This window comes from Scyliorhinus torazame, chromosome 2 (genome assembly GCF_047496885.1).
Source record: "Scyliorhinus torazame isolate Kashiwa2021f chromosome 2, sScyTor2.1, whole genome shotgun sequence".
Lineage (NCBI taxonomy): Eukaryota > Metazoa > Chordata > Chondrichthyes > Carcharhiniformes > Scyliorhinidae > Scyliorhinus > Scyliorhinus torazame.
This window is the reverse complement of record NC_092708.1, coordinates 99,405,877-99,432,247: the sequence shown is the minus strand read 5'-3', so window position 1 is coordinate 99,432,247 and position 26,371 is coordinate 99,405,877. Positions and strand designations below refer to the sequence as shown.

Below are 26,371 nucleotides of genomic sequence, written 5' to 3'. Positions count from 1 at the left end.
AGCCCGCTCTCCGCTTGGCAACCTCCATGCTCCAGTCCGGGTATATTCGGATCTCTGCATTGTCCCACTTGCTGCTCCGCTCCTTCTTGGCCCATTCCAGGACCCTCTCTCTGTCCGTAAACCGGTGAAATCTCACCACCATCGCCCTTGGCGGCTCAGTTGCCTTGGGCTTCCTCGCCAGCACCCGGTGTGCCCCGTCCAGCTCCAGCGCCCTCGAAGGGGCCTCTGCGCCCATCATCGCCCCGATCATCGTGCCCGCGTATGCCGCGGCATCGGCCCCCTCCACTCCTTCTGGGAGACCCATGATCCTCAGATTATTTCTCCTCGACCTGTTCTCCAGGTCTTCGAGTCTTCCCGCCCACTTCTTGTGTAGCGCCTCGTGCCGCTCCACTCTCACCGCCAGGCCCAAGAGCTCGTTCTCATTCTCACTCACTCTTTTCTGGACCTCCTGGATCTTCACCTCGTGGGGCCTTCTGGGTTATCCCTAGTCCTTCAATTACCGCCAGCATAGGCGCCAGCATCTCCTTACGCAGCTCCTCGAAGCAGCGCTTGATGAATTCCTGCATCTCCTCTTTGTCCCCGGCCGCCGCCATTTTGCTTTTTTCCCCTCGCTTCTCCCGCTGCTCCAATGCCGCTTTTTTGGCCGTTGCACTTCGGGTCCGGTCCATAAAAGTCGGTAGGGCACCTCTCTCTTCTCTTCCCCACGGGTTGTCTGTGAAAAAAATTCCGTTAGGGCTCCTCTAGCGAGCCCGAAAGTCCGTAATCGTGGGAGCTGCCGAATCGTGCGGCTTAGCTCCGCATAGCCGCAACCGGACGTCCTGACCCACAACTTTTAATAGATTGTGGTATGGGGAGCACACGGCCCACTCTAGAGGTGTGGTACAGCAGAAATGGAAACGTATTTTTAAAAACAAAACAATGCTTATTCTATGAACTCAAGTTAACCTTTTTAAAACAAACAGTGAATATCTTAGCAACCACTAATTCAAAGATAACCTCCAAAGAATACAACACTAAGTAATCCTTTAAGCTGTCCTTTTAACATCCAAAAGACTTAACAACCTTTAAACAGAAGCACATCAGGGTTTACGTTCAATACTGAAAACATTCAGATTTCTGAATTCACCAAATGATCAAGAGATAGTCCTTCATGGCAGAGAGATCAACAGTACAGCTGCTTTGGCTGACTTCAGCTGCAACACACTGAAAATCGAAACCAAAAAGACAGAGACACACCCAAGCTTTTCTCAAAGTGAAACTAAAAAGCCGAACCGGAGCTCAGCTCCACCCACACTCTGACATCACTGCAGTAACATGAGCAGCTAACCATTTCTTAAAGCGACATTCTGATGACACCTCCCCCCAAGAAAAAAAACCCATCAACTTCAAGATGGTTTCATTTTTCACCTTTTCACTATCCTTTAAGAAATGCACACAGTAAATATACTTTATCATTTCAAAAAAAATAACACACGCAAACAGGTGTAATAATATAGTCCATTTTTTTTTTGTTCTTCTTCCTCCAACTGAAATCCTTCACGATTGACAAAATTTAACTACATCTTTATGTAGGCCAGGCCAATAAAAATGTTTTTGGATTTTAGCTTGAGTTTTCCTTATTCCCAAATGTCCTTCTACTGGTACCTCATGTGCAACTCGCAACGCCTCCTTTCTATACCCTACCGGCAATATTACTTGATGAACTTCTGCCCACTTTTCGTCCGCCTGCATATGTAAAGGTATCCATTTTCTCATCAAGACATCACTTTTACGGTAATACCACTCTGGTATAACGCAGATTCCTCTTCCGTGTATGCTTTCTGATACATCCATTTTATTTCTATATCTTTTTCTTGTAACTCCGCCAATTTTCCTGAACTAAAAATATCCGCCTCATCCTCCACCTGTTCTTGTTCTTTTTCAACCATCTGATCAAAAATCGTTTCTGATAATTGCACTTCAACTTCCAAGAATACCCCCAAAGAATACAACACTAAGTAATCCTTTAAGCTGTCCTTTTAACATCCAAAAGACTTAACAAACTATAAACAGAAGCACATTAGGGGTTACATTCAATACTGAAAACATTTACATTTCTGAATTCACCAAATGATCAAGAGATAGTCCTTCATGGCAGAGAGATCAACAGTACAGCTGCTTTGGCTGACTTCAGCTGCAACACTGAAAACGAAACCAAAAAGACAGAGACACACCCAAGCTTTTCTCAAAGTGAAACTAAAAAGCAGAACCAGAGCTCAGATCCACCCACACTCTAACATCACTGCAGTAACATGAGCAGCTAATCATTTCTTAAAGCGACATTCTCTTTACAGTATCTATTCAGTACTTTACTAAGAGATGATAAAGCTTTGCCCAATGTCTCTCAAGTAATACATCAACGTGATTTTTCCAAATGGCTAAGTTATCTAATCTATGTAGAGTATTCTTATTTTGAAATGCCCAGCTAATATTTTTTATATTGAGGGGAGATACAATTGAGGTACACAAGATGCTAAAAGTTAAGGATAAAGTAGACGTGGAGCTGATGAAATGAAATGAAATGAATGAAATGAAAAATTGAAATGAAAATCGCTTATTGTCACAAGTAGGCTTCAATGAAGTTACTGTGAAAAGCCCCTAGTCGCCACATTCCGGCGCCTGTTCGGGGAGGCTGTTATGGGAATTGAACCGTGCTGCTGGCCTGCCTTGGTCTGCTTTCAAAGCTAGCGATTTAGCCCTGTGCTAAACAGCCCCTTGTGGGGCATTCTAAAACGAGAGGTCATAATCTTAGAATAAGAGGTAGCAAATTTAAAACAGATTTGAGGAAAAATTACTTCTCCCAAAGGGTTGTGAATCTGTGGAATTCGCGACCCCAGAGTGAGTTTACAAAAGGTGGATGAAGGCACAGTGAGTAAATTTGAGAAGTTAAGACAGATTTTTAACTGGTTATGGGCAATGGGCAAGACGGTGGAGTTGAGGCCAGGATGGGATCAGCCATGATCGCATTGAGGGTGTTTAGGCGCGGGAGGCTAAATTGCCCACTCCTGCTCCTAGGTCATGTGTTCCAGGGAGGAGATGCTCTGGCTGATTCCGCAATCCAGCCCTTAGTCTGTAACAACGTAGGTAGATGAGGAACATATCGGCCATGATAGAATGGCGGAGCAGACTCGATGGGCCGAATGGCCTAATTCTGCTCCTTTTTCTTATGAACTCATTAAACAATGCATTTGGGAAGCAAAAAAAAGCTATTTTAGGATCAACTAAACTAAAGATAATCCAGTAAATAATTTAAAATTCTGCTTTGCAGATCATTTACTGTTTATAGAACAATGCAAGTTAATTGCTCTCTCCAATCGTGATGAGTCATTTTGATACAGAAGAAGGCCATTCTGTGTTTTAATTTTAAATTTATGCTGCATTTCAAAATACAGTTAAAGTTAATAGAAATATAAGCACAATGATGTTCCGCAAGTCTGACAAGAAACTTTTTGTTTGATGGAACACACTAATTACATGACACTGAAACGCAACAAGAAGAATGCCAGGATTTCAGTTTGCTACTTTCACTGCAATGGGAACAAAGTCATTAATCTTATTCCCTCTGCAAAAAAAACCCAACTCAATTGTTTCAATTCACCCAAAATGTATTTTTGTTGAAATTTTTCTGAGTCAATGAAGCCCTTTTAAATATATTCCATAGATGAGAAAGATCACAGGGTTTAAAGCTTCATGTCAAGTTTTAACTATGCCCTTTTGGTAGAACATTGGTTCCATTGAAAAAGTAAGGAATTGAAGTGAAGTAGGGATTGGAAGTGGGAAAAACCTTGATCCACAGTACAAAAGTGTGAAAATGAACAAAGCCAATTATTTCTCTGACTTTCATTCCAGTCATTGATTTAATCTTTTTCCATTTTCTGTTCTTCCAAACTTGCCAATGTTGAAAGTATTGTTGCCACCAATACCCGTATGAATGTTTTAGAATTAAAATGCTCTTTTAAGACTTAATGCACATCTGGAATAAGGTTGGCAGTAAAACAACATGAAAAGCAGATAATATTAACATAAACAAATAAAACAAAACAAACCAATTATTTAAATATTACAAATAAGAGTTTTGAAAAGTAAAACACAATATGGCATACCAGCTATGAACATTTCTATCATAACAGTACAGATTTGAAAGTGCAATATAACATCATATAGCACTCTCAATGCTAGCCAGCACATTCACAATTCAGTTTTTTGAGAGACTATTGTGTTACACCATTCAATTTGCATGCACAAATTTAACAGCTCACAAATGTCACAGACAATATAAAATATTATACAAACACATCATAAAGTGCACAGATTTGAACTTACAGATATTACCTTAGCAATGCAGGCAGGACAAAACCAGTCACCATCTGGAATTGTGGTAATCTTGGGTCTGTGGCAGTAAGTATGACAGCCCTTGTCACAACCGTCACAAAGCAGAAGCAATTCTTCATTATCTCCTTTTCGACATATCTGGCAGTACTGATCAAAATGACAGAAAAATATATGGTTAAACTGGATCAAGAAATCATGTGACTATTGTTAAATATCACTGGAGTAGGCCATTATCGAGTAGACAAGGCATTTGCTACAACATTTTTAAAAAGGGCATATCTGTGAATACCATAACAGCAAAGTAGTCATCAAATTAAAGGCAAAATACTGCGGATGCTGGAAATCGGAAATAAAAACAGAAAAGGCTGGAAAAACCCGGCAGGTCTGGCAGCATCGGTGGAGAGACAGAGTTAACGTTTTGAGTCCATATGACTCTTCTTCAGAGTTAAAGAGAGGGAGAAATGTAATGGTTTTACACTGTTTAAGAGATGGTGGAGCAAAATAGGAGGCATGAGGTAAGTGGTAGCTCAGGAGAGATTTGACAAAAATATCATGGGCACGAAACAAAGGGAGTGTCAATGGTAGTGTTAAACATTGAAGAAGGCGCTGATAATGTCATAAAGATAGCAGAATGTGTTAGTAGCAGAGCAAGGGTCAGTGTCTGGTGAAATTAAAACTTAAGAATGATGAACTTTCTCCTCCACCTTGACCATCTTTGGGGGGAAATCAGAGCACCAGGAGCAAACCCACACGGGGCAAATGTAAAAACGCCACACAGACTCAAGACCAGAATTGAACCCAGGTCCTGGTGCTATGAGGCATAGTGCTAACCACTGTGCTATCGTACCACCCCAAGCTTTGCTTTCCCAGAGCACTGACCTTTGTTCTGCTATTAATACATTCTGCTTAACTTTATGCCTTTCCCATTACCATCCCCTCGGCCTTGTGCCTACGACATTCTTGTCAAATCTATACTGAGCTCCCACCTACCCCCGAGCTTCTATTTTGCTCTACTACCCTCTCAAACAGTATAAAATCCCTCACATTGTTCCTTATGTTTTGCACTGAAGAGTCAAATGGACTTGAAGTGAAACTCTGGCTGGAATTCTCCGGACGTTGGCATTCTCTGTTCCAACCGACAGCGCACCCTCGCCTCCAGGTTTCCTGGTGGCGTGGGGTGGCTTCAATGGGAAATCACATTGACAAGCGGTGGGAGTAGAGAATCCCACCTCCAGCAAACACATGCCACCAAGAAACACGCTGCTGGGGGACTGGGGAATCCAGCCTTCTGTTCCTTTCTCTCCATAGATGCTGCCAGACTTGCTGATTTCTTTTCAGCATTTTCTGTTCTTATATAAAATAATCAGCTGTGGCCTGGTCTGTGCAACTGTGCTGGGACTCCTATTTTTGATGTCCCTTTGGAATACCAGTTATAAGAATCATTAAAACGATTTATCCTGAAAAGGGTAAGTTTTTCTAGCTGCTTCCCAGATTATTATATGTGCATTTTGACAGAGGGGTAAAACTTGCAGGATCAGTTCCACACAACAGAGAACTCTGGCAAGCTGATCAGTGACACCCTCTGCTCCAAATTGTCGCATCATACTGACTGAAAGAAGTGTGCTGCAGCTGTTTATAGTTCAATGTAATGGGAGAAATGAAGAGAACATAATTACATTAATTAATGCTAATAGAAAGAAAAAGCAACACTCACAACTTTCATGATTGATTTCTCCCATGCTATCGCCTTCTCCAACTGCTGAAGGCACATTGCTACCTGAGCAGCATTGTGAGCTTGTGACAGGGCTTTTCGCCACATTTTCAATCCAGGGGCAATGTCTTCATCACTTCTGTTGAAAGCAATAGGAAACTAGTGATTTAAAAATTAATTCAGTTTAGATTATATTGCCAAGTACATAAATATTACATAAAGCCAACCAGTTTATAAACAGCAGTGTGCACAGCCAGTGAAGAGTTGATATAACATTTAGGCATTTGAACTCCCCTATAGCATTGTGGCAACATGCCTTAAAGCTAATAAAGGACCAATATGACGTAGGACATTCCTGCAGACAAAAACATCCACAGTAAAAGAAGTCTCTACAAAGCACCATGCAGATAAGGATGATCCACATGGATCACACACACACAAGAAACAAGGGGGAAACAGGCAAGAAAAAAGGCTCCAATTAGCAGAAAAGCACAATAATTTTCCAAGTTAATCTCGATAACCTACCCATCACCATCACCAGTATTGGATGGTGCAGGAGCAGGAACTGTAACTGTGCCCACATTATCCAGTTTGATCTGAATGGTGGTACTTAAGGGGCTCTTCAGATACCTTCTCTCTATGTTCTTCTCCAAATCAGCCAGCCTCGTTACAGCTATATCTAGAGGGTTGCCATCTCGCCGTTCTATATTGCTGTAATTCTCCTCGTCCTCTTCCCCAGTGTATTCTCCGTCAGTCTGTTCCATTTCAAAAGGTTTATGTTCATAGTAGACTAGATCATCTCGATCTGAAGCAGGCTCCGGACAAATCCAGCCCTATACAAGGATAAAAAAGTTTGCTTCATTGTTTTTCAAATATATTTTTCTTTTGCATTTGCTCTCCTGTATGTAATCATATAGGGAGGTGGGACTTCCGGTGACGATGGGCGGGAGGCAGCCACACAATAGAGGGCTCCCGTTTGGGAACGGCATTTTCGGGGCTTTAAGCCCGGTCCCAGGGTCCATGAAGGCGGCAAAAGCAGGGAGGAGGCACAGTGAAGGCACAGTAAAGGAAAATGTCGAGGGTGAGCAAAAAAACAGCCGTAAAAAAAACAGCTGAAGGTCTGTCGGGGAGTGGAAAGGTCACCGCGGGGCCACCAAGGAAAATGGAGGCTGGAGCACCAGGGGAGGCCACATTGCTTACGGCTGAAGAAATAACTAAGGGATGGCTGCGGAATTCGAAAGGCAGTTTACAAAATACATGGAGACAATGAGGAAGATGAGGGAGGTTTTGAGTGTGCAGGTGAAGGAGGTGATTTCCCCGGCGATGACGAGCGCAGTGGCGGAGGTACAGGAGCAAGGGGAGGCGCTGAAGGAAGTGGAGGAGACATTATTGCAGCACGGTGATCAACGTAACTCGATGGGGAAGGAGATGCGGAAGGTGATGGAGATTAACAAGGATCTGCGAGGAAAAATGGAAGACCTGGAAAACAAATCCAGGCGACAGAATTTGAGGATTGTGGGGCTGCCCGAAGGAGTTGAAGGACCGAGGCCGACTGAGTATTTTGCCGTGGTACTGGTGAAACTATTGGGGGAGGGGGAGGATCCTTCCCGATATGAACTAGATCGGGCTCATCGGTCGTGGAGGCCTGTACCAAAGGCGAGAGAGCCGCCAAGGGTGGTGACTCTGTGCTTCCGTAGGTACAGTGTGAAGGAGAAGGTCCTGTGCTGGGCCAAGCAGAAGCGGGTGGTGCAGTGGGCTGGAGCTGGTATACGTGTATACCAGGTCTTTATGGTGGAGCTGGCAAGGAGGCGGGGCTGCCTTCAACCGGGTGAAGAGGGCATTGTACATTAGCAAGGTGCAGTGTGGCATTGTATATCCAGCGAAGCTGAGGGTGACTTACAAGCTCAAGGACTTTTATTTTGGAACGGTGGAAGCAGCGGAGGAGTTTGCGAAGGCAGAAGGACTGTGGCAGAACTGAGAAATTGAGAAATGGCCATGTGCCAATGTAATCTCATGACTGTATTTTCTTCTTTTTTGTCTCACTGCGTGCGGGTGTATGGGCTAAAGGAGCCAATGTTGTATATATTTGGACAAGGGAAGTGATGGGACTTTCACTCGAAATGAGGGCTCTTTGAGGTGTAGGTGGATATGCGGGCTTTCCTAGGGCCGGGCAAGGGGGAAAGGGACCCGGGCGGGGGCCTCCACGCTAGCCGGTTTAAGCTGGCCAGTGAACGGGAGTGAGGTGGGGGGAGGGGCTGCGGCCATCGGAGCCTGGCAGAAACCCACCCCTTTCTCAGTGGTCTAGCCGGGGTGGGAAGTTGGGGGGGAAGGAACCGAGGTTGGGGGGAGGAGTTTTACAAGAGGCAGTGGACGGGAGGAGTTGGGGGGGATGGGGGGGGTGTGGACTCTATAGGTTAATGGTGACCATGGGCGGTCCCGGACTCCTTTTTCTTTTTCTCCTTTGTTTCCACTGTTGGAGGGTTTGTTGTATTGGATGCATATATTGACAGGTGGGCCGTTGTTTGGGGCAGTGGGAAGATGGGATCGTTGTTATTGTTAAGGGGACTGATTTTGTATTTGTTACCGTTTACTGTCTGTGGGTGGGGTGTAAATTTTGAAGGAAAATGTGAAAATGGAGAATAAAAACTTTTTTAAAAAAAATCATATAGGGAGGTACAATTCTGCAGGCGCTGGTAGCTCTCAGGTGCAGTCATGTGAAAGCCTGGAAAATTAGTGCAGGTAGGTTATATATCAAAGGGGAAGGGGAAGAATCACCGATTCTTTCCTTTCTTTGACATCACATACATGCATCAAGGATGCAAGGATAGTCCCTGCTAACTTTTCCCGGAGGTTAAAATGCTTTAATTAGCTTACTACTGGCTGAGAGGACGTAACTGCACAATCAGAGATCACTGAGCTGTTGGGGTGACTATTCTACCACTGCTAATCTTACAAACTGCATACTTTATGGAAACATATCATGTAGTCATTTGCTATAAACACTTCAGAGAAATAGGAGTATGTTAGTGCTGGCACTAAAAGCCTGAATTTCCTAAAATGTTTTTAAAAAATTATGTATTAGCTAAACAGAAAGCATATTAGGATCCAGTAGTTTATATAAAAAATTATTTGTGGCATGGGCATCATAACCTGTAAGGACCATCCACACTTGAGGTAGTATGGGCTGAGGTCAGAAACAGGAAAGGAGAGGTCACCCTGCTGGGAGTTTTCTATAGGCCTCCGAAAAGTTCTAGAGATGTAGAGGAAAGGTTTGCAAAGATGATTCTGGATAGGAGCGAAAGTAACAGGGTAGTTGTTATGGGGGACTTTAACTTTCCAGATATTGACTGGAAACGCTATAGTTCGAGCACATTAGATGGGTCCTTTTTTGTCCAATGTGTGCAGAAGGGTTTACAGTATGTTAGCATAGTTGAACAGTTAATAAAATAGCGTTACACCACTTCCAGCATGGTTGGCTTGTTTGTGAACCAGAACACCCAGCACGACAGTGGAGATTAGCTCTCCCCTGACCACCACCTTCAACGCCTCCCAGACCACCCCCACCTGCACCTCCCCATTGTCGTTAGCCTCTAAATATCTTTCAATGCACCCACGGATCCACCCGCTCACCTCCTCATCCGCCAACAGTCCCACATCGAGGCGCCACAGCAGGCACTAGTTCCGCGCCTCCCCCAACTCCAGCTCCACCCAATGCGGGGCATGATCTGAGATAGCTATGGCCGAATATTCCGTGCCCTCCACTCTCGGGATTAGTGCCCTACTCATAATGAAGAAATCTATCCGGGAGTCGGCTTTATGGACGTGGGAAAAAAAGGAAAATTCCCTGGCCCCCGGCCTGGCAAACCTCCATGGGTCCACTCCCCCCATCTGGTCCATAAACCCCTTAAGCATCTTGGCCGCCGCCGGCCTTTTACCCGTCCTGGAGCAGTCCAATGCTGGGTCCAACACCGTGTTGAAGTCCCCCCCCATTATCAAGCTCCCTGTCTCCAGGTCCGGAATCCGACCCAACATGTGCCTCATGAATCCGGCATCATCCCAATTTGGGGCGTATACATTCACTAGTACCACCCGCACCCCCTGCAGCTTACCACTCACCATCACGTACCGGCCTCCATTATCTGCCACGATGTTCAGCACCTCAAACGACACCCGCTTTCCCACCAAGATCGTCACCCCTCGATTCTTCGCGTCCAACCCAGAGTGGAAAACCTGCCCTACCCACCCCTTTCTCAGTCTAACCTGATCTGCCACCTTCAAATGCGTCTCCTGGAGCATAACCATATCTGCCTTCAGTCCCTTCAGGTGCGCGAACACACGGGCTCTCTTGACCGGCCCGTTCAGGCCTCTCACATTCTAAGTTATCAGCCGGATCAGGGGGCTTCCCCCCCCCCCCCCTGCCGACTAGCCATCTCCCTTTCTAGGCCAGCCACATGCCCGCGCCTCCCGCCCCCACCATTCCTCCTGGTGGCGGACCCGCGCCCCGACTCCCTCTCCAAACTCCAGCTCCCCTTTGGCCAATGCAGCAGAAACCCAGTTCCCCCAAGTGTGAGAATCTCTCCTCCCCCTCCTGGCAGTCAGCGTGCGCTCCTTTCCAACACCGCCCTCCCCCACCGGCCCCACCCCCTTCCTTCCCAAGCGCGGAAAAAACCCCGCGCTTTCCACCAAGCCGGCCCCGCCGTCTCTGGCGCAGCTCCCTTTTGCGGCCTTATCTCAGCTCCCCCACCTCGGGCCTCCCATTCGCCCTCGGCAGGGCCCACACTCTCACACAACCCCCACTTTGAGCCATTTACCCAACCCCACCCAGCACCAAAGAAAACAGAACAGAGCATCCACGAAAACACAATAACCCCCCCTCGACACCCCCTCCCAACAAACCCTCAGTCAGTGTCCAACTTTTCGGCCTGGATAAAGGTCCACGCCTCCTCCGGCGTCTCAAAGTAATGGTGTCGGCCCTTAAACGTGATCCACAATCGCGCCGGCTGCAGCATCCTGAATTTCACCCCCTTCCGATGCAGAACCGCCTTAGCCCGGTTGTACCCAGTCCTCTTCTTGGCCACCTCCGCGCTCCAGTCCTGATATATATGGATCTCTGCGTTCTCCCACCTGCTGCTCCGCTCCTTTTTAGCCCATCTCAGGATACACTCCCTGTCCACAAAGTGGTGGAACCGCACCATTACCGCCCGCGGCGGCTCGTTGGCCTTGGGCCTCCTCGCCAGGACTCGGTGAGCCCCATCCAGCTCCAGGGGCCTCGGGAAAGCTCCCGTGCCCATCAGCGTGTTCAGCATTGTGACCACGTATGCTCCAGCATCCGCCCCCTCCACTCCCTCCGGGACATCTAGAATCTTCCTCCTCGACCGATTCTCCATGTCTTCGAACTTTTCTTGCCACAATTTGTGCAGCGCCTCGTGCGCCTCCACCTTCACCGCCAGGCCCAAGATCTCGTCCTCGTTCTCCGAGGCCTTTTGCCGCACCTCCCGGATCGCCGCCCCTTGGGCCTTCTGGGTCTCGACCAGCTTATCGATCGATGCCTTCATCGGTTCCAGCAGCTCTGCCTTCAGTCTGCAAAACAGCGCTCGAGCACCTCCTGCTGCTCTTGCGACCATTGCGCCCACGTTGCCTGGTCTCCACCTGCTGCCATCTCGATTTTCCTCCCTCGCACTTTTCGCTGCACCAAAATCACTTTTTTCACCACTCCACTCCTGGTCCATTCCATACAATGCCGGGGAAATCGTACTGTCGCCTTCCCACACTGGGAACCGTCGAACAAATGCCGCTGGGGCCCCTAAAAAGAGCCCGAAAGTCCGATTCTGACGGGAGCTGCCGAACGTGCGACTTAGCTCAGCATAGCCGCAACCGGAAGTCCCCTGCATCCTCTAGTTAATGGACATAACACATCCATAGCATGATGATTCTGAAGCAATGTCTGATTTAGTGCATGTGGTGCTGATCAAATGGACTGCTTTGCCTTGGGTGACATCAAGTTCCTTCTGTTGTTGCAGCTGCACCAATTCAGAGAATTCATAGGATTTACAGTGCAGGAGGCCATTCAGCCCATCTAGTCTGCACCAGCCCTTGGAAAGAGCACCCTACTTAACTTCACATCTCCAGGTGTTGCCTTTTTCTTTTACTCTGTCTTTTCTGTGGCTCTGTTCCAATTATGGCAATCAGTGAGTTTGCCCTTCGTTTTATGTCATCTATGTCCAATTGCGCAGAGTCGCCAGGTATCGAATGATACCACCACAAGTTTCAACCGGCTATCGATCAAAGAGCCAAACACCAGTTAGTTTGTTCAAGGTCAAGGGTACTTTATTTTACACACAATTAGTCATGCAACATAAACACTACTAGTTAACTACACATGTCAGCCAAGGCAACCTGTACTTAACTTCGGGCACCCGGCGTAGGTCAGAAAACAGTTGCCGCTGTTCCAATTCTGGATCTCTCGGGCTCGAACGAGTAACTGCTGCTCAGCTGGGCTCATCCGTCTGGTAGCGGGCGTTGAACTTGTACTTGCTTCTGGTGTTGCTGCAATTGGCGATGGCCGTGACCGGGGTACCAAGGCCAAGAGGGCGCCAAGAGAGCGCGAACATATGGCGGACTCTTCTTCTTATACTCGGGGTGCTTTCGCGCTCTTTTGGGCAGTCCTTCGATTTGGACCTTAATAATTGGGTGATCCCTGATCACGCCATTCGATTCCTTAGCCAATAAGTGGGCGGGGATCTGGATGGCTGACCCCGTTGTTTACGTTTCCCTTGAACAGGGAGTGGCGCCCCCTGAATATGCATTTCAGGCTCTGAGCCTGCCTGAGTCTTGGCTTGTCCATTTTACCCGCCAGGATTTGCGAGTTTCTCTGTACCTAGTTGGAAGTGGCCATCCCAGATGGCTACACAGGGCCGCACGGTGGCGCAGTGGGTTAGCCCTGCTGCCACACTGCGGCAAGGTCCCAGGTTCGATCCCGGCTCTGGGTCACTGTCCGTGTGGAGTTTGCACATTCTCCCCGTGTTTGCGTGGGTTTCGGCCCCACAACCCAAAGATGTGCAGGGTCGGTGGATTGGCCACACTAAATTGCGCCTTAATTGGAAAAAATGAATTGGGTACTCTAAATTTATTTTTTAAAAAAGCTCACGTCTCCACCCTATCCCCGTAACCCCACCTAACCTTTTGGACACCGATGGGCAATTTAGCAGTGTCAATCCACCTAACCTGCACATCTTTGGACGTGGGAGGAAACCGGAGCAGCCGGAGGAAACCCACGCAGCCACAGGGAGAATGTGCAGACTCGCATGAAGTGACCCAAGCCGGGAATCAAATCCGGGTCCCTGGTCCTGTGAGGCAACAGTGCTAACACTGTGCCACCATGCTGCCCCATTAATCTGTGTTAATGACAGAGTTGAGTGTACAGGGTACAATTTAAAAACGTGAAGATGATACAAAACTTGGAAATATTATGTACTATGAAAAGGCTAGCGATAGAATTCAGCAACGCGCAAGCTGGTGAAATGGGTGGACACGTGGCAGGTGAAATTTAATGCAGAAGTGAAGAGTATTTCAACACGCTCCTGAAGTTTACTGTGTAGAGAGTCAGGTGGTGAGCTATTCACCACTGATTTAGTAATAATGCCATTTATACGGCTTGTCCACTTGGAGTTTCTGGTCACTAGTGACCACCTGAATGTTAATGTTAGGTGACTCGACAATGGTAATGCACCTTAATGCACCGAGTATCATGGTGGTGTCACGGATTCATACAGCAAAAGGGACCAAATTCATTTATTGTTCCCATGCTGGCATTTTGAAAAATCTCCCTGATTAAAGTCTCCCTTTATTCATTGCGCATGGTCATTCAAGTTTACCTTTTCAAGTATACATCCAATTATATTTTGTAAGTTACGATTTAATATGCTTCCACCACTCTTTCAGGCAATGCATTCCATTTCATTGCAATTCTTTGCGCAAAAAACAAAATTCTCCTCAACACCCCCCCCAGCTCCTTTGCATAACTGACATAAATCTGTGACCTCTTGTTAGGGCCCTCCTGCCACTGACAATAGTTTCTTCTGTTTAAAAAATGTATTTTATGACCAACATGTATCAAAACAGGTTACAGCACGGTTGCTTCCGGCGGCGGCTATGAGGGAGTAGGTCGCACATTTGGTGGCTCCCGTTTCGGTCGGACTTTTGGACCTTTTCCCTGACTTTCTTGTGCTTTTGAGCGCGGAACTGGAAAGCAATAGTACTCAGGCACTGGACCCATACAGAATTGTATGGACCCAAGAAGCCGGAGGGACCTTAAACAGCAGAAGAAGTGGTCAAGTAAGGGCACAGTGGAGGCTGTGAGAGAGACCAGCATGGCTGGTGATCAGAGCAAGGAGCCAACAGCCCAGCCCACAATGGAGCAGCGGCTGCAGACTATGCAGGAGGGCTTTTGGATTTGAAGCGTGACAACTTGGAGCCACTTCAGAAGTCGATTGATCGGATGGGAAAAAGGCTGGCAGAACGTGAGAATCGTGGGCCTCTCGGAGGGGGCAGAGGGGCTAGACGCTGCTGCATATGTGGAGGGTATGTTCCAGACGTTGCTGGGGAACGAGGTGTTCCTGCGCCTGCCGGTGGTGGACGGGGCACACAGAGTGCAGGTGAGGCAGCCGCGACAAGGGGGTCCCCCATGAGCGATGGTGGTACGCTTCCATAGGTACCTGGACAAGGAACGGGTGCTGCAATGGGCAAAGAGCACACAAAGCTGTATTTGGGACAATACCACCTGCATGTGTAACAAGATTTGAGCACGGAGGTGGCCAGGAGGAGGGGAGGCGACGGGCAGGTGAAGGAGATACTGTATAGAAACAAGGTGAATTTCGGGCTGCTTTTTCCGGCGCGACTGTGGGTAACGTACGAGGGTCAGCACCACTATTTCGAGGAACCCGAAGTGGCGATGGACTTCGTTAAGAAGCAAGGGCTGGCCCTGAGCTGAGGACGTTTGGTCTCATGTTACAGCTTTTAAGTATATGTGGGGTCTCTCCCGTTTTGGGATGTATCTTTTTTGTTGTTGTTTTTTGCGTGCTTTTTGTGTGGTTTACCTGAATGTTTCCTGTTTGGGCTCTTTGCTTAGTTGGAGTTTGGTTGGGGGGAAAATAATAAAGAAAACAGTTAAAACAGTTGGGTTAAAATGGATGCTTCAGGGGAACTTTGTGCAATTTTTTTCTGTGTCTGTATGGGAAGGACTGAGAATGCTTGTTATTTCTTATCTCTTTTTTTCTTGTTTAACTTGAATTGTGCTATTGTAGGGGTTGTTTACAACTTGTATAGAGTGTTTGCTTAAGTAGGGCTGATCTGGGGAAGTGGTGTGGATGGTTCGGGGAAGGGGTGACTGGGAACAATCGGTGGGAGATGGGCTGGCGCCGAGGCTGGGAGCCCCAGGCTAGCTGAGTGCAGCTAGTCAACGAGAGCAGAGGTTGGGGGGGGGGGGGGGGGTCCATATAGTTAGATTAGGACAGGGGTTAGGTGATAGGAGGGTGTTGCTAAGGGGGGGGGGGAGGGGTGGGGGGAGTTGTTTTGCTGACTGGGATGGAAACTGGCCATGGTAACAGTGAGGTGGTCATGGGTGGAGCCGGCCAGGGGGCGGGCCAGATGAAGCGTGACACATGGCTGGGGGGCTGGCCAAGGAAAGGGGATGACTGATCGGCAAGGTGGGGGGGGGGGCAAAGTGCCCCCAACCAGGCTGATCACCTGGAACGTTAGAGGGTTAAACGGGCCAGTGAAGAGGGCGCATGTGTTTGCCATCTGCGGGTTCTGAAAGTGGACATAGTCTTGTTGCAGGAGATGCACCTGAAAGTGGTAGACCAGGTTAGGTTAAGGAAGGGCTGGGTCAGTCAGATCTTTCATTCGGGGCTTGATTCTAAGACGAGGGGGGTTGCGACCCTGATTAATAAAAGGGTACAATTCGAGGCAGAGGGCACAGTCGTGGATGGGGGTGGCAGGTTCGTTATGGTGAGGGGTAACCTCGAAGGGGTGAGAGTAGTCCTGGTCAGTGTGTATGCCCCTAATTGGGACGACGTGGATTTTATTAGGAGGATGCTAGGGAGAATCCCCGACTTGGATTTGTGCAAGTTGATCATGGGCGGGGACTTTAATACGGTCCTGGACCCGAGCCTGGACCGGTCATGCTCAAGAACGGGCAGGTTGCCAGCGATGGCAAAGGAACTGAGAGGGTTCATGGAGCAAATGGGGGGAGCAGATCCGTGGAGATTTAACCGGTCGACGGAGAGGGAGTTCTCGTACTACTCTCATGTTCACAAGGTGTATTCCCGAATTGACTACTTTGTTGTGAGTAGGGACCCGCTGGCCGGAATGGTGGGGCAGAATATTCGGCAATTGCCATATCGGACTAGGCTCCGCACTGGGTAGACCTGCAGTTTTGTAAGGACAGCTTTCAGCGCCCACCATGGAGGCTGGAAGTTGGATTACTCGCGGACGAGGCGGTGTGCGAGAGGCTGAGGAAATGCATGCAGAATTACCTGCAGGTGAACGATACTGGAGAAGTCTCAGCAGCGGTGCTCTGGGAGGCACTGAAGGCAGTGGTGAGAGGGGAGCTGATTTCAATCCGGGCGTGCAGGGACAGGACAGATAGGGCAAAGACGGACCAACTGATTAAGGAAATTCTACAGACGGACAGGAGTTACGCAGAATCCCCGAGGCCAAAGTTACTCAGGAAACGACAGAGGCTGCAGGCCGCATTTGGGGTGCTGACTACAGGCAAGGCTGTAGAGCAGCTTAGAAAGGTAAAAGACGCGATTTATGAGCATGGGGAGAAGGCCAGTAGAATGCTTGCGCAGCAACTGAGGAAGAGGGAAGCGGCTAGGGAAATAGGGAGGGTAGTGGATGGGGAAGGTAATCTAGTGGGTGATCCAGCAGGGCTGAACAAGGTCTTTAGGGACTTTTATAGGAAGCTGTACACTTCGGAACCACCCGGGGGAATAAGGCGATTCTTGGATGGACTGACCTTCCCAAGAGTGGGGAGGGGGTTGGTGGACGGACTGGGGGCCCTGGTCAGGATCGAAGAGGTGTTGGGGGGCCTGAAGGTCATGCAGTCGGGTAAAGCCCCGGGGCCGGACAGGTATCCAGTGGCGTTTTACAAAAAATTTGCCGGGATAGTGGGGCCGGTGCTGGTCAGGGTCTTTAACGAGGCAAGAGGCAGAGGGAATTTACCCTCGACGATGTTGCAGGCCACCATCTCGCTCATTCTGAAACGGAGTAAGGACCCAGAGACCTGTGGGTCATACAGGCCGATCTCTTTGATTAACGTAGACGGCACGTTACTGGCCAAGATTCTGGCGACTAGAATTGGGGACTGTGTACCAGATGTAATTGTGGAGGACCAAACCGGGTTTGTAAAGGGGAGGCAGCTGGTGGCCAACAGAAGAAGGCTGCTCAACGTGATTATGATGCCCCCAGGGAGTAGGGAGGTAAAGATAGTCGTAGCCATGGATGCTGAAAAGGCTTTTGACTGGGTAGAGTGGGATTAACTTTGGGAGGTACAAGGATGGTTCGGGTTCGGGGAGGGGGGTTCATCAACTGGGTTAGGCTATTGTATCAGGCCCCGGAGGCGAGTGTAAGGACGAACAGGACGACATCGGACTACTTTAGACTGCACCGTGGGACAAGACAGGGCTGCCCTCTCTCCCCACTGCTGTTTGCGCTGGCCATAGAGCCGCTGGCAATTGCACAGAGAGCTTCTAGGGGCTGGAAAGGGCTGGTTCGGGGAGGGGGGATGTATCGGACCCAATGGTGGGGATGGACGGTATTATGGCAACCCTGAGGGAATTTGGCCGGTTCTCCGGATACAAACTGAACATGGCTAAGAGTGAGTTGTTTGTAATTCAGGCGAGGGGGCAGGCGAGTAGGCTGAAGCGGTTGCCGTTCAGGCTAGTGGGGGAAGAGTTTCCGATATTTGGGGATTCAGGTGGCACGGGACTGGGGCAGGTTGCATAAGCTCAACCTGTCCTGACTGGTGGAACGAGGGAGGGAGGAGGTCCGGAGGTGGGATGCGCTCCTGCTGTCATTGGCAGGGAGGGTGCAGACAGTTAAGATGACGATTCTCCCACGGTTCTTGTTTGTATTTCAGTGTCTCCCCATCTTTATCCCGCGGTCCTTCTGTAAGAGGCTGAATAAAATTATTCTGGGATTTGAATGGGCAGGGAAGTCCCCGCAGGTGAAGAGGGTGATGCTTGAAAGGAACAGAGTAGAAGGGGGGCTGGCGTTGCCGAACTTCAGCAACTATTACTGGGCGGCCAACATAGAGATGATAAGGAAATGGATGATGGGTGCGGGGTTGGTTTGGGAGCGGATGGAGGCTGCTTCATGCAGGGGCACTAGCTTAGCAGCCCTGGTCACGGCACCTCTGCCTCTTTCGCCGGCACGGTACTCCACCAGCCCGATAGTGGTGGCGGCGCTTCGGATCTGGGGCCAGTGGAGGAGGCATGTAGGGGAGGTGAGAGCATCGGTGTGGACCCCAATATGCGGCAACCACCGATTTGCCCCGGGGAACATGGACGGGGGGTAGCGATTGTGGAGGAGGGTGGGGATTGTGAGGATGGGGGATCTGTTCCTGGGAGCTTTCCGAGCATGAGGGCGCTGGAGGAGATGTTTGGGCTGACGAGAGGGAACGACTTTAGATACTTGCAGGTGAGGGATTTTGAACGCAGACTGGTGCCGCCCTTCCCACGTCTTCCGCCGAAGGGGAGGCAGGACAGGGTAGTTTCTAGGGGAGAGGTGGGAGAGGGTAGAGTTTCAGACGTCTACAAGGAGCTAATGAGAGCTGAGGATACGCAGACCGAGGACCTGAAGCTTAAGTGGGAGGAGGAGCTCGGGAGAGGGGGGGGGGGGGAGAGAGAGCTGGAGAACGGTATTTGGGCAGAAGCCCTGAGCAGAGTAAATGCAACCGCAACATGCACCAGGCTCAGCCTGATCCAGTTTAAGGTCGTGCACCGGGCCCACATGACGGTGGCCCGGATGAGCAGAATCGGGACAAGTGTGCGAGATGCGCCGGAGGGCCAGCTAACCATGTACACATGTTCTGGCCGTGCCTTACACTCGGGGGGTATTGGCAGGGATTCGCAGATGTCATGTCCCGGTTGTTGAAAACTGGAGGTGGCAATCTTTGGGGTTTTGGAGGACCCGGGAGTCCAGGAAGAAAGGGAGGCCGATGTTCTGGTCTTTGCTTCCCTGGTAGCCCAGCGACGAATACTGTCAGAATGGAGGGACTCAAAGCCCCCGAGGGCTGAGGTATGGCTATCGGACATGGCGAGCTTTCTTGGCCTAGAGAAAGTCATGTTCGCCTTGAGAGGTTCGCCCGAAGGTGGCAGCCATTTATTGACTTCTTCGCAGAGGAGTAAGCATCAGCTGGGAGGGGGGGGGGGGGCTAGGGTAGATTAGAGTAGAGTAGGGGGATATTGAGGCAGGTCCGTGCGTGAACAGAGCCGTGGTTTCCAGTATGTTTCATGTGTAATTTGTGTCTTGACTTCTTTTTTTGGTTGTACTGTACAATGTCAATTTTCTATATGCCTAAAATACCTCAATAAAATTGTTTGTTAAAATAAAAAACAGGTTACAGCACAAACATAGATACCTGTGTCATGTGAATGTCCCTTTAAGAAAAGTGTGTTTTATCAAATGGCTGCAGTGATGTCATTGTGTGGGTGGAGTTGGAATGTGATTCTGCTTTTTACTTTCGTTTTGAGCTGGAAGCTCTTTTTGGCTCTGTGTTTTAGTTTCGCTTTCAGTTGGAGAGCTGCATTCAAACCAAGCAGATGTATACTGGGGTCTCTCTGTATGTTAAACAAGGAGTTTAGATCACTTGATAATTTAAGAGTGATAACTGTTCTCTGTGGAGAATTCAAACCTACTGTCTTTGTTCAAAAGTGTTTTGCCTTATGGATGTTTTTCGGAAAGTTACTAAGGGTTACCTATAGAGTACTGTATCTTTTTTTGGGGTGGGGGGGGGGTTATCAGTGTTGGTAGTTGGTAAGATGTTTACTGTGGGTTTATAAAATGTTAACTGGATTCATGGAATAAAAATTGTTTTTGTTTAAAAATACTTTTCGTTTTCTGTTGCATCACACCTGAAAAGTGGGCCTTTGTATTCCTCATAACCAAAATCTATTCAAAGTTATGGATCAGGTGAACTCCATGATATACTTTGTGTTCTCTAAACCCTGGCCCATAATACCAGCAATCAACTGTACAGTCTGTAATTTTCCCCTTTATCAACCTCTTCCCCCCCGCGACGAACAACAGCTTCTCAAACATGATCACAAACATCCCCCATCTTTTCTCAAACCCCTCTGCAGAGCTCCGTAACTTACATTTTATCTTCTCCAACCGCAGGAACTTGTACAGGTCACCCAACCAAGCCGCTACCCCCAGTTGCGATGCCGACCGCCACTCCAGTAAAACGCCGCCATGCAATCAGAGAGGCGAAGGCCATAACATCGGCCTTTCTCCTCTCCATGAGCTCCAGCTTCTCTGAAACACCAAATATCGTCACCTCCTCCTCCACTATCCTGGCTAAGACCATGAACATTCCCGCCCAGAATCTTCCCAATTTTTTGCAACCCCCAAACATGTGCGCGTGATTCGCTGGCCTCCGTCCACACCCCTCACACTTATCCGCTACCCCCTGAAAGAACCCACTCGTTCTCGCCCGAGAAATTTGCACTTGCATCACCTTCAACTGCATCAGGCTCATCCTTGCACAGGAGGAGACCCCTTACAAGATTCCTCCTCAACCCTAACCCACTCTACCCCTTTTCCTTCCCATCATCGCCTCACCGTATCCACATTCGCCTCCCAATAATAATGAAGCAGGCCAACCCCCCCCTGCTGCCTCTGTGGAAGGGTCCTCCTGACCCTCAGCACCTTCCCCGCCCATACAAAGTCCAAAATGATCATGTCCATATTCCGAAAAAAAAACTTTGGTATAAAGATTGGGAGAGCCTGGAAAATAAACAAGAACCTCAGCAGAATATTCATTTTCACAACTTGGACCCTCCCTGCCAACGTTGAGTGCAATGTATCCCACCTCTTAAGATCCTCCTTAGCGATCCTCCACCAGCTTTGTTAAGTTCCACTTATGGGGCAGCACGGTGGCGCAGTGGGTTAGCCCTGCTGCCTCACGGCGCCGAGGTCCCAGGTTCGATCCCGGCTCTGGGTCATTGCCCGTGTGGAGTTTGCACATTCTCCCTGTATTTGCGTGGGTTTCACCCCCACAACCCAAAGATGTGCAGGTAGGTGGATTGGCCACGTTAAATTGTCCCTTATTTGGAAAAAATGAATTGGGTACTTAAATTTTTTTTAAAAAGTTCCACTTATGGAGCCCCGACCATTGCCTCGCTACCTGAATCCCCAAATCCTAAATCTATCCCTCGCTACTGTAAATGGCATCCCCCTTAAATTGGCCCGCTGTCCCAACTCATTCACTGAGAAAACCTTGCTTTTCCCCACACTCAGTTTATACCCAGAGAACTATCCAAACCTCCCCAGTAGGCCCATAATCCTTCCCATACTCTCCAGCAGATCCGAAACATACAGCAAGAGGTCATCGGCACAGAGAGACACACATCCGCCCCGTGCTTGCGTGGGTTTCACCCCCACAACCCAAAAGATGTGCAGGCTAGGTGGATTGGCCACGCTAAATTGCCTCTTAATTGGAAAAAATGAATTGTGTACTCTAAATTTATTTGAAAAAATTAATTACTCTCATCAAAACCTTTCAGAATGTTTAACACCTTTGTTGAGCCTCTCCTTGACCTTCTCTGCTCTCTGGTCTTTCTATAGAACTTGGTTCCTTTATTCCTGGTACCACTCCAGTAACTTCTGCACCCTCTTCACCCGTGACATCCTTTCTGAATTGCGATGCTCAGAAGAGGTCACAATACTTCTGCTGAGGTTTAACTAGTGAGTTCTGAAAGTATAGCCTAACTACCTTGCTTTTGTACTCTTATGCCTCTATTTATAGAGTCAAAGATCCAACATACTTTGCAAACAGCTTCGCTTCATCAACTTCTCCTGTAACCTTCAAAGATTTGTGTACTTGAACTCCCCGGTTTCTCTATTCCTGCATCATTTTTAGAATAGCACCATTTAGTTTGGATCTTGTTTAAAATGATCAGTGCCTCACATGTGTGTGGCACAAATATTATCTGCCATTTATCAACCCAGGCCTGGAAATTGTCCAGCTCTTGCTGCAAGCAGGAAAGGATTGTTTTATTATTTGCCGAATTGTGGAAGGAGCTGAACACATTGCAATCATCAGTGAACAGCTCGCTTCTGACCTTATAATGAAGGGAAGGTCATCGAATCACAAGATCAAATAGCCACAAAGGAAACCATTCAATACTTCATTGAGAGAGGATTTGAGTACAGGAGCAGGGATGCCTTGCTGCAGTTATGTAGGGCCTTGGTGAGGCCACACCTGGAATATTGTGTGCAGTTTTGGTCTCCTTATCGGAGGAAGGATGCTCTAGCTATAGAGGGAGTGCAGCGAAGGTTTACCAGACTGATTCCTGGGATGGCAGTACTGATGTACGAGGAGAGATTGAATCGGTTAGGATTGCATTCACTGGAGTTCAGAAGAATGAGGGGGGATCTCAAAGGAACTTATAAAATTCTAACAGGACAGACAGGGTAGATGCAGGAAGGATGTTCCCAATGCTGGGGGGTGTCCAGAATCAGGGGTCATAGTCTGAGGATACATGGTAGACCATTTAGGGCAGAGATGAGGACAAATGTCTTCACCCAGAGAGTGGTGAGCCTGTGGAATTCGTTACCACAGGAACTAGTTGAGGCCAAAACATTGTATGACTTCAAGAAGCAGTTATATATAGCACTTAGAGCGAAGGGGATCAAAGGATATGGGGGAAAGCAGGATTAGGCTATTTAGTTGGATGATCAACCATGAATGGCAGAGTGGGCTTGAAAGGCTGAATGGCCTCCTCCGGATCATATTTTTTCTATGTTTCTAAAAAATGGAATTAGTCAAATATCACCTGCCATTTACAAATCTGTGCTGACTATCTTTATTTAAGTCAAACCTCTCTAAGTGCCTGTTGATTTTCTTCCCTGATTATGGTTTCTAGAACCTTACCCACCACTGATGTTAAACTAACTAGCCTGTAGTTTGCTAGTAGTATCCTTCATCCTATCTTGAATAAGGGTGTCATTTGCCACTCTCCAATCCTCTGGCACCTTCCACAGGCAGCACGGTAGCATAGTGGTTAGCGCCAGGGTCCCAGGTTCGATTCCTGGCTTGGGTCACTGTCTGTGTTGGAGTCTGCACGTTCTCCCCGTGTCTGCGTGGGTTTCTCTGGGTGTTCCAGTATCCACTTTCCAAGAGCCGGTGCACACACGATGGGCTGAATGGCCTCCTTCTGCACTGTAAATTCTATGATTCTCCCACAAGTCCCAAAAGATGTGCTATTAGGTAATTTGGACATTCTAAATTCTCCCTGTGTTTACCCGAGTGAGGCGACTAGGGGCTTTTTACAGTAACTTCATTGCTAATGTAAACCTACTTGTGACAATAAAGATTATTTTTTTAAAAACTAAGGGGAAGATTGAAAGTTTAAGGCAAGCCCTTCTGCTATTTCCACTCCCACTTCCTTTAGCAACCTGGGGAGGAAGTCATCCAGACCAGGTGACTTATCTACCCCCAGCATAGCCAGTCTTTCCAGTACCACCTCCTTCTCAATTTTTACCCTATCCATTGCTTCTAACATTTCTGCTTCAACCAATATTTTGTCAGCTTCCATTTCCTTCGTAAATTTGACTGGACTCATCCTTGACTAGTCTTTAGGAGAGCTCTACCATCTTTGGTACCAGTGAAGGGAATTTTGGAAGGTCAACTGGATTGGCTATACCTTTATTGCTACACAGGTCAGAGCTCCATCCAGTTTTATTATTTCTTGCCTTTCTAACAGTTTAATGCAACAGAGTGGGTTGCCTGGCCACTTCCAAGGACAGGTAAGAGCAAATCATGTTGGTGTAGGACTGGAGTTGTAGATCAGCCAAACTGGGAAGTTTCCTTCCCTGAAATATATCAGTGAATCAGTTTAGCATTGCAACAGCTAGATTTAGGGCAGAACGGTAGCATTGTGGATAGCACAATTGCTTCACAGCTCCAAGGTCCCAGGTTCGATTCCGGCTTGGGTCACAGTCTGTGCGGAGTCTGCACATCCTCCCCGTGTGTGCGTGGGTTTTCTTTGGGTGCTCCGGTTTCCTCCCACAGTCCAAAGATGTGCAGGTTAGGTGGATTGGTCATGATAAATTGCCCTTAGTGTCCAAAATTGCCCTTAGTGTCCAAAATTGCCCTTAGTGTTGGGTGGGGTTACTAGGTTGTGGGGATAGGGTGGAGGTGTTGACCTTGGGTAGGGTGCTCTTTCCAAGAGCCGGTGCAGACTTGATGGGCCGAATGGCCTCCTTCTGCACTGTAAATTCTATGATAATTTACGGTACCAACTTCATGTTCGAGGTTTTTATAACTGACTTACACTTTCCAAACAGTTATTGTGGGATTCAAACTCCAGTTCCTCGGATTACTAATCCAGCTCTCTGATTACTCGTCCTGTTGGATTACTCTGCTACCATACCTGGCTTTAATTATAGGTAACATCCTATTCATCATTAATTTTAAACATTATTTCATTTGTTCCTAATTTTATAAATCACGTGTTTTAATCGGTTTACACAAGGTTTTATACCATTTTGCACAAAATGCCTGAAATAGTCCCCTACCTTGATCTGCAGACTTGCTGATGCCACCTTCCTTTCCAGCTCTTCAACTTGCTGAAGTATGGCTACATCAATTTCGAATGCTTGATCTTCAACTGACCAGTTATGCACAGCTTCATCAGTAACCTGGTTTTCTTCATCATCTTCACTTTTTTCAAATATTGCAACTAAGTGGGAAATAAAATTTAGAATTGCTGAAAATCCTTCTGTTGCTATTCTATCTCCTAATATAGATTCTGCAAAGTCTGCATTCAAGTCAGTTCAGCATTTAATAAAGACAAATTCGATAATCAAATAAAAATTCGATTTATACAAGTAAACTTTTTAAAAAAAACTACATACCATCTCTGCTTTTAATGCAGGCCTGACTGATGTAATCCATGTGCTTTTGAAGTTGTTTCTGCAAAGCCTTTTCTCTTATTCCCCTGAGATGAAGTACTTTAGACAGAGTCTTCAGCTCGTCAGGATCAATGATTCTCCACCAGCCTTGTTGCATTTCTTATGAAAGAAACAGCTCAGATTTTATTTTAACACTGGTGGCTTTAACATAGTGTTCAGCTAGAAGACAATTGCACGACACATAGCACCATACCTCATGGTGAAATTAAAATCACTCGCCACCCTCATTATAATCAGACATAGAAAATATACTAAATCACGATGCAAAACAATCTCATCGATTTGCTGCCAAAGGATTGAATAAACGGTGCCAATAAAAATACATAACCACTAACAAAAATAATAGAACAATAGTAAAATTACTAATAGAAAACACTCGATATGGTCAGCATACAATAACAGATACCCATCAGTGTTGTCTCAGGCAGCACTTAGTTGTGCCATGAGCTCATTGTGAGTCAAGCATGCAATCTGCATGGTGTTTCTGATGCTATTTAATAGCAGCCAACACCTCAAAAGGAAGATACCCTCTTACCTGAGAAGGGAAGCTATTTTCTGACATAATTTGACTGCTAGTCAAATCCTGCTCATTCAATTCCTGAACGCTGCTTCAGAGACCCTGGTCCAAATGGAGGACAGGAAGAGGAAGATCCTTTTCCACCCAAAGGGCAAAAAGCTCTCCAGGTAACAACTCTTCAAGCAGAGGAGTTGTTGTTACTTGGAGGAGGTAATACAAAACGCAAGAAATAGGAGGTGTACATCATATGGCCCTTCATGCTTGCTCCGGCATTCAATAAAATCATGGCTCATCTTGTGCCTCAACTGCACCTCCCAGTCCATTCCCCGTATCCCTAGATTCCTTGAGACCAAAAAACTATCTACCTCAGCCTTAAACGCATTGAAAGATCATAAGCCTCTGGGGCAAAGAATTCCAAAGATTTACAACCCATTGAGTGAAGTAGTTTCCCTTCATCTCAGTCCTAAATGATCAGCCCCTTATCCTGAGAGAGTGCCGCTGCATGTGCAACTGTACCCAGGCTTTTAACAGGAGTTAGGAGTGATGTCTGGAAGGGACAGCCATGTAGCCTG

General features: G+C 47.6%; 1 protein-coding gene across 8 annotated transcripts in view; it reads right to left on the bottom strand.

The window, feature by feature from the left end:
• The window catches only part of baz2ba (bromodomain adjacent to zinc finger domain, 2Ba), a 603,362-nt gene that overhangs the window by 26,172 nt on the left and 550,819 nt on the right, over positions 1–26,371 (bottom strand). For 6 of the 8 annotated variants that reach the window (XM_072474664.1, XM_072474679.1, XM_072474629.1 and 3 more), the window contains 5 exons: positions 25,226–25,381; positions 24,887–25,050; positions 6,608–6,915; positions 6,086–6,221; positions 4,363–4,518 (listed from right to left, as the gene is read on the bottom strand). In XM_072474664.1, the coding sequence (XP_072330765.1) occupies positions 4,363–4,518; positions 6,086–6,221; positions 6,608–6,915; positions 24,887–25,050; positions 25,226–25,381 (920 nt within the window). The remainder of the gene's footprint in view (positions 1–4,362; positions 4,519–6,085; positions 6,222–6,607; positions 6,916–24,886; positions 25,051–25,225; positions 25,382–26,371) is intronic. The other 2 variants (XM_072474620.1, XM_072474673.1) reach the window with 1 other exon arrangement.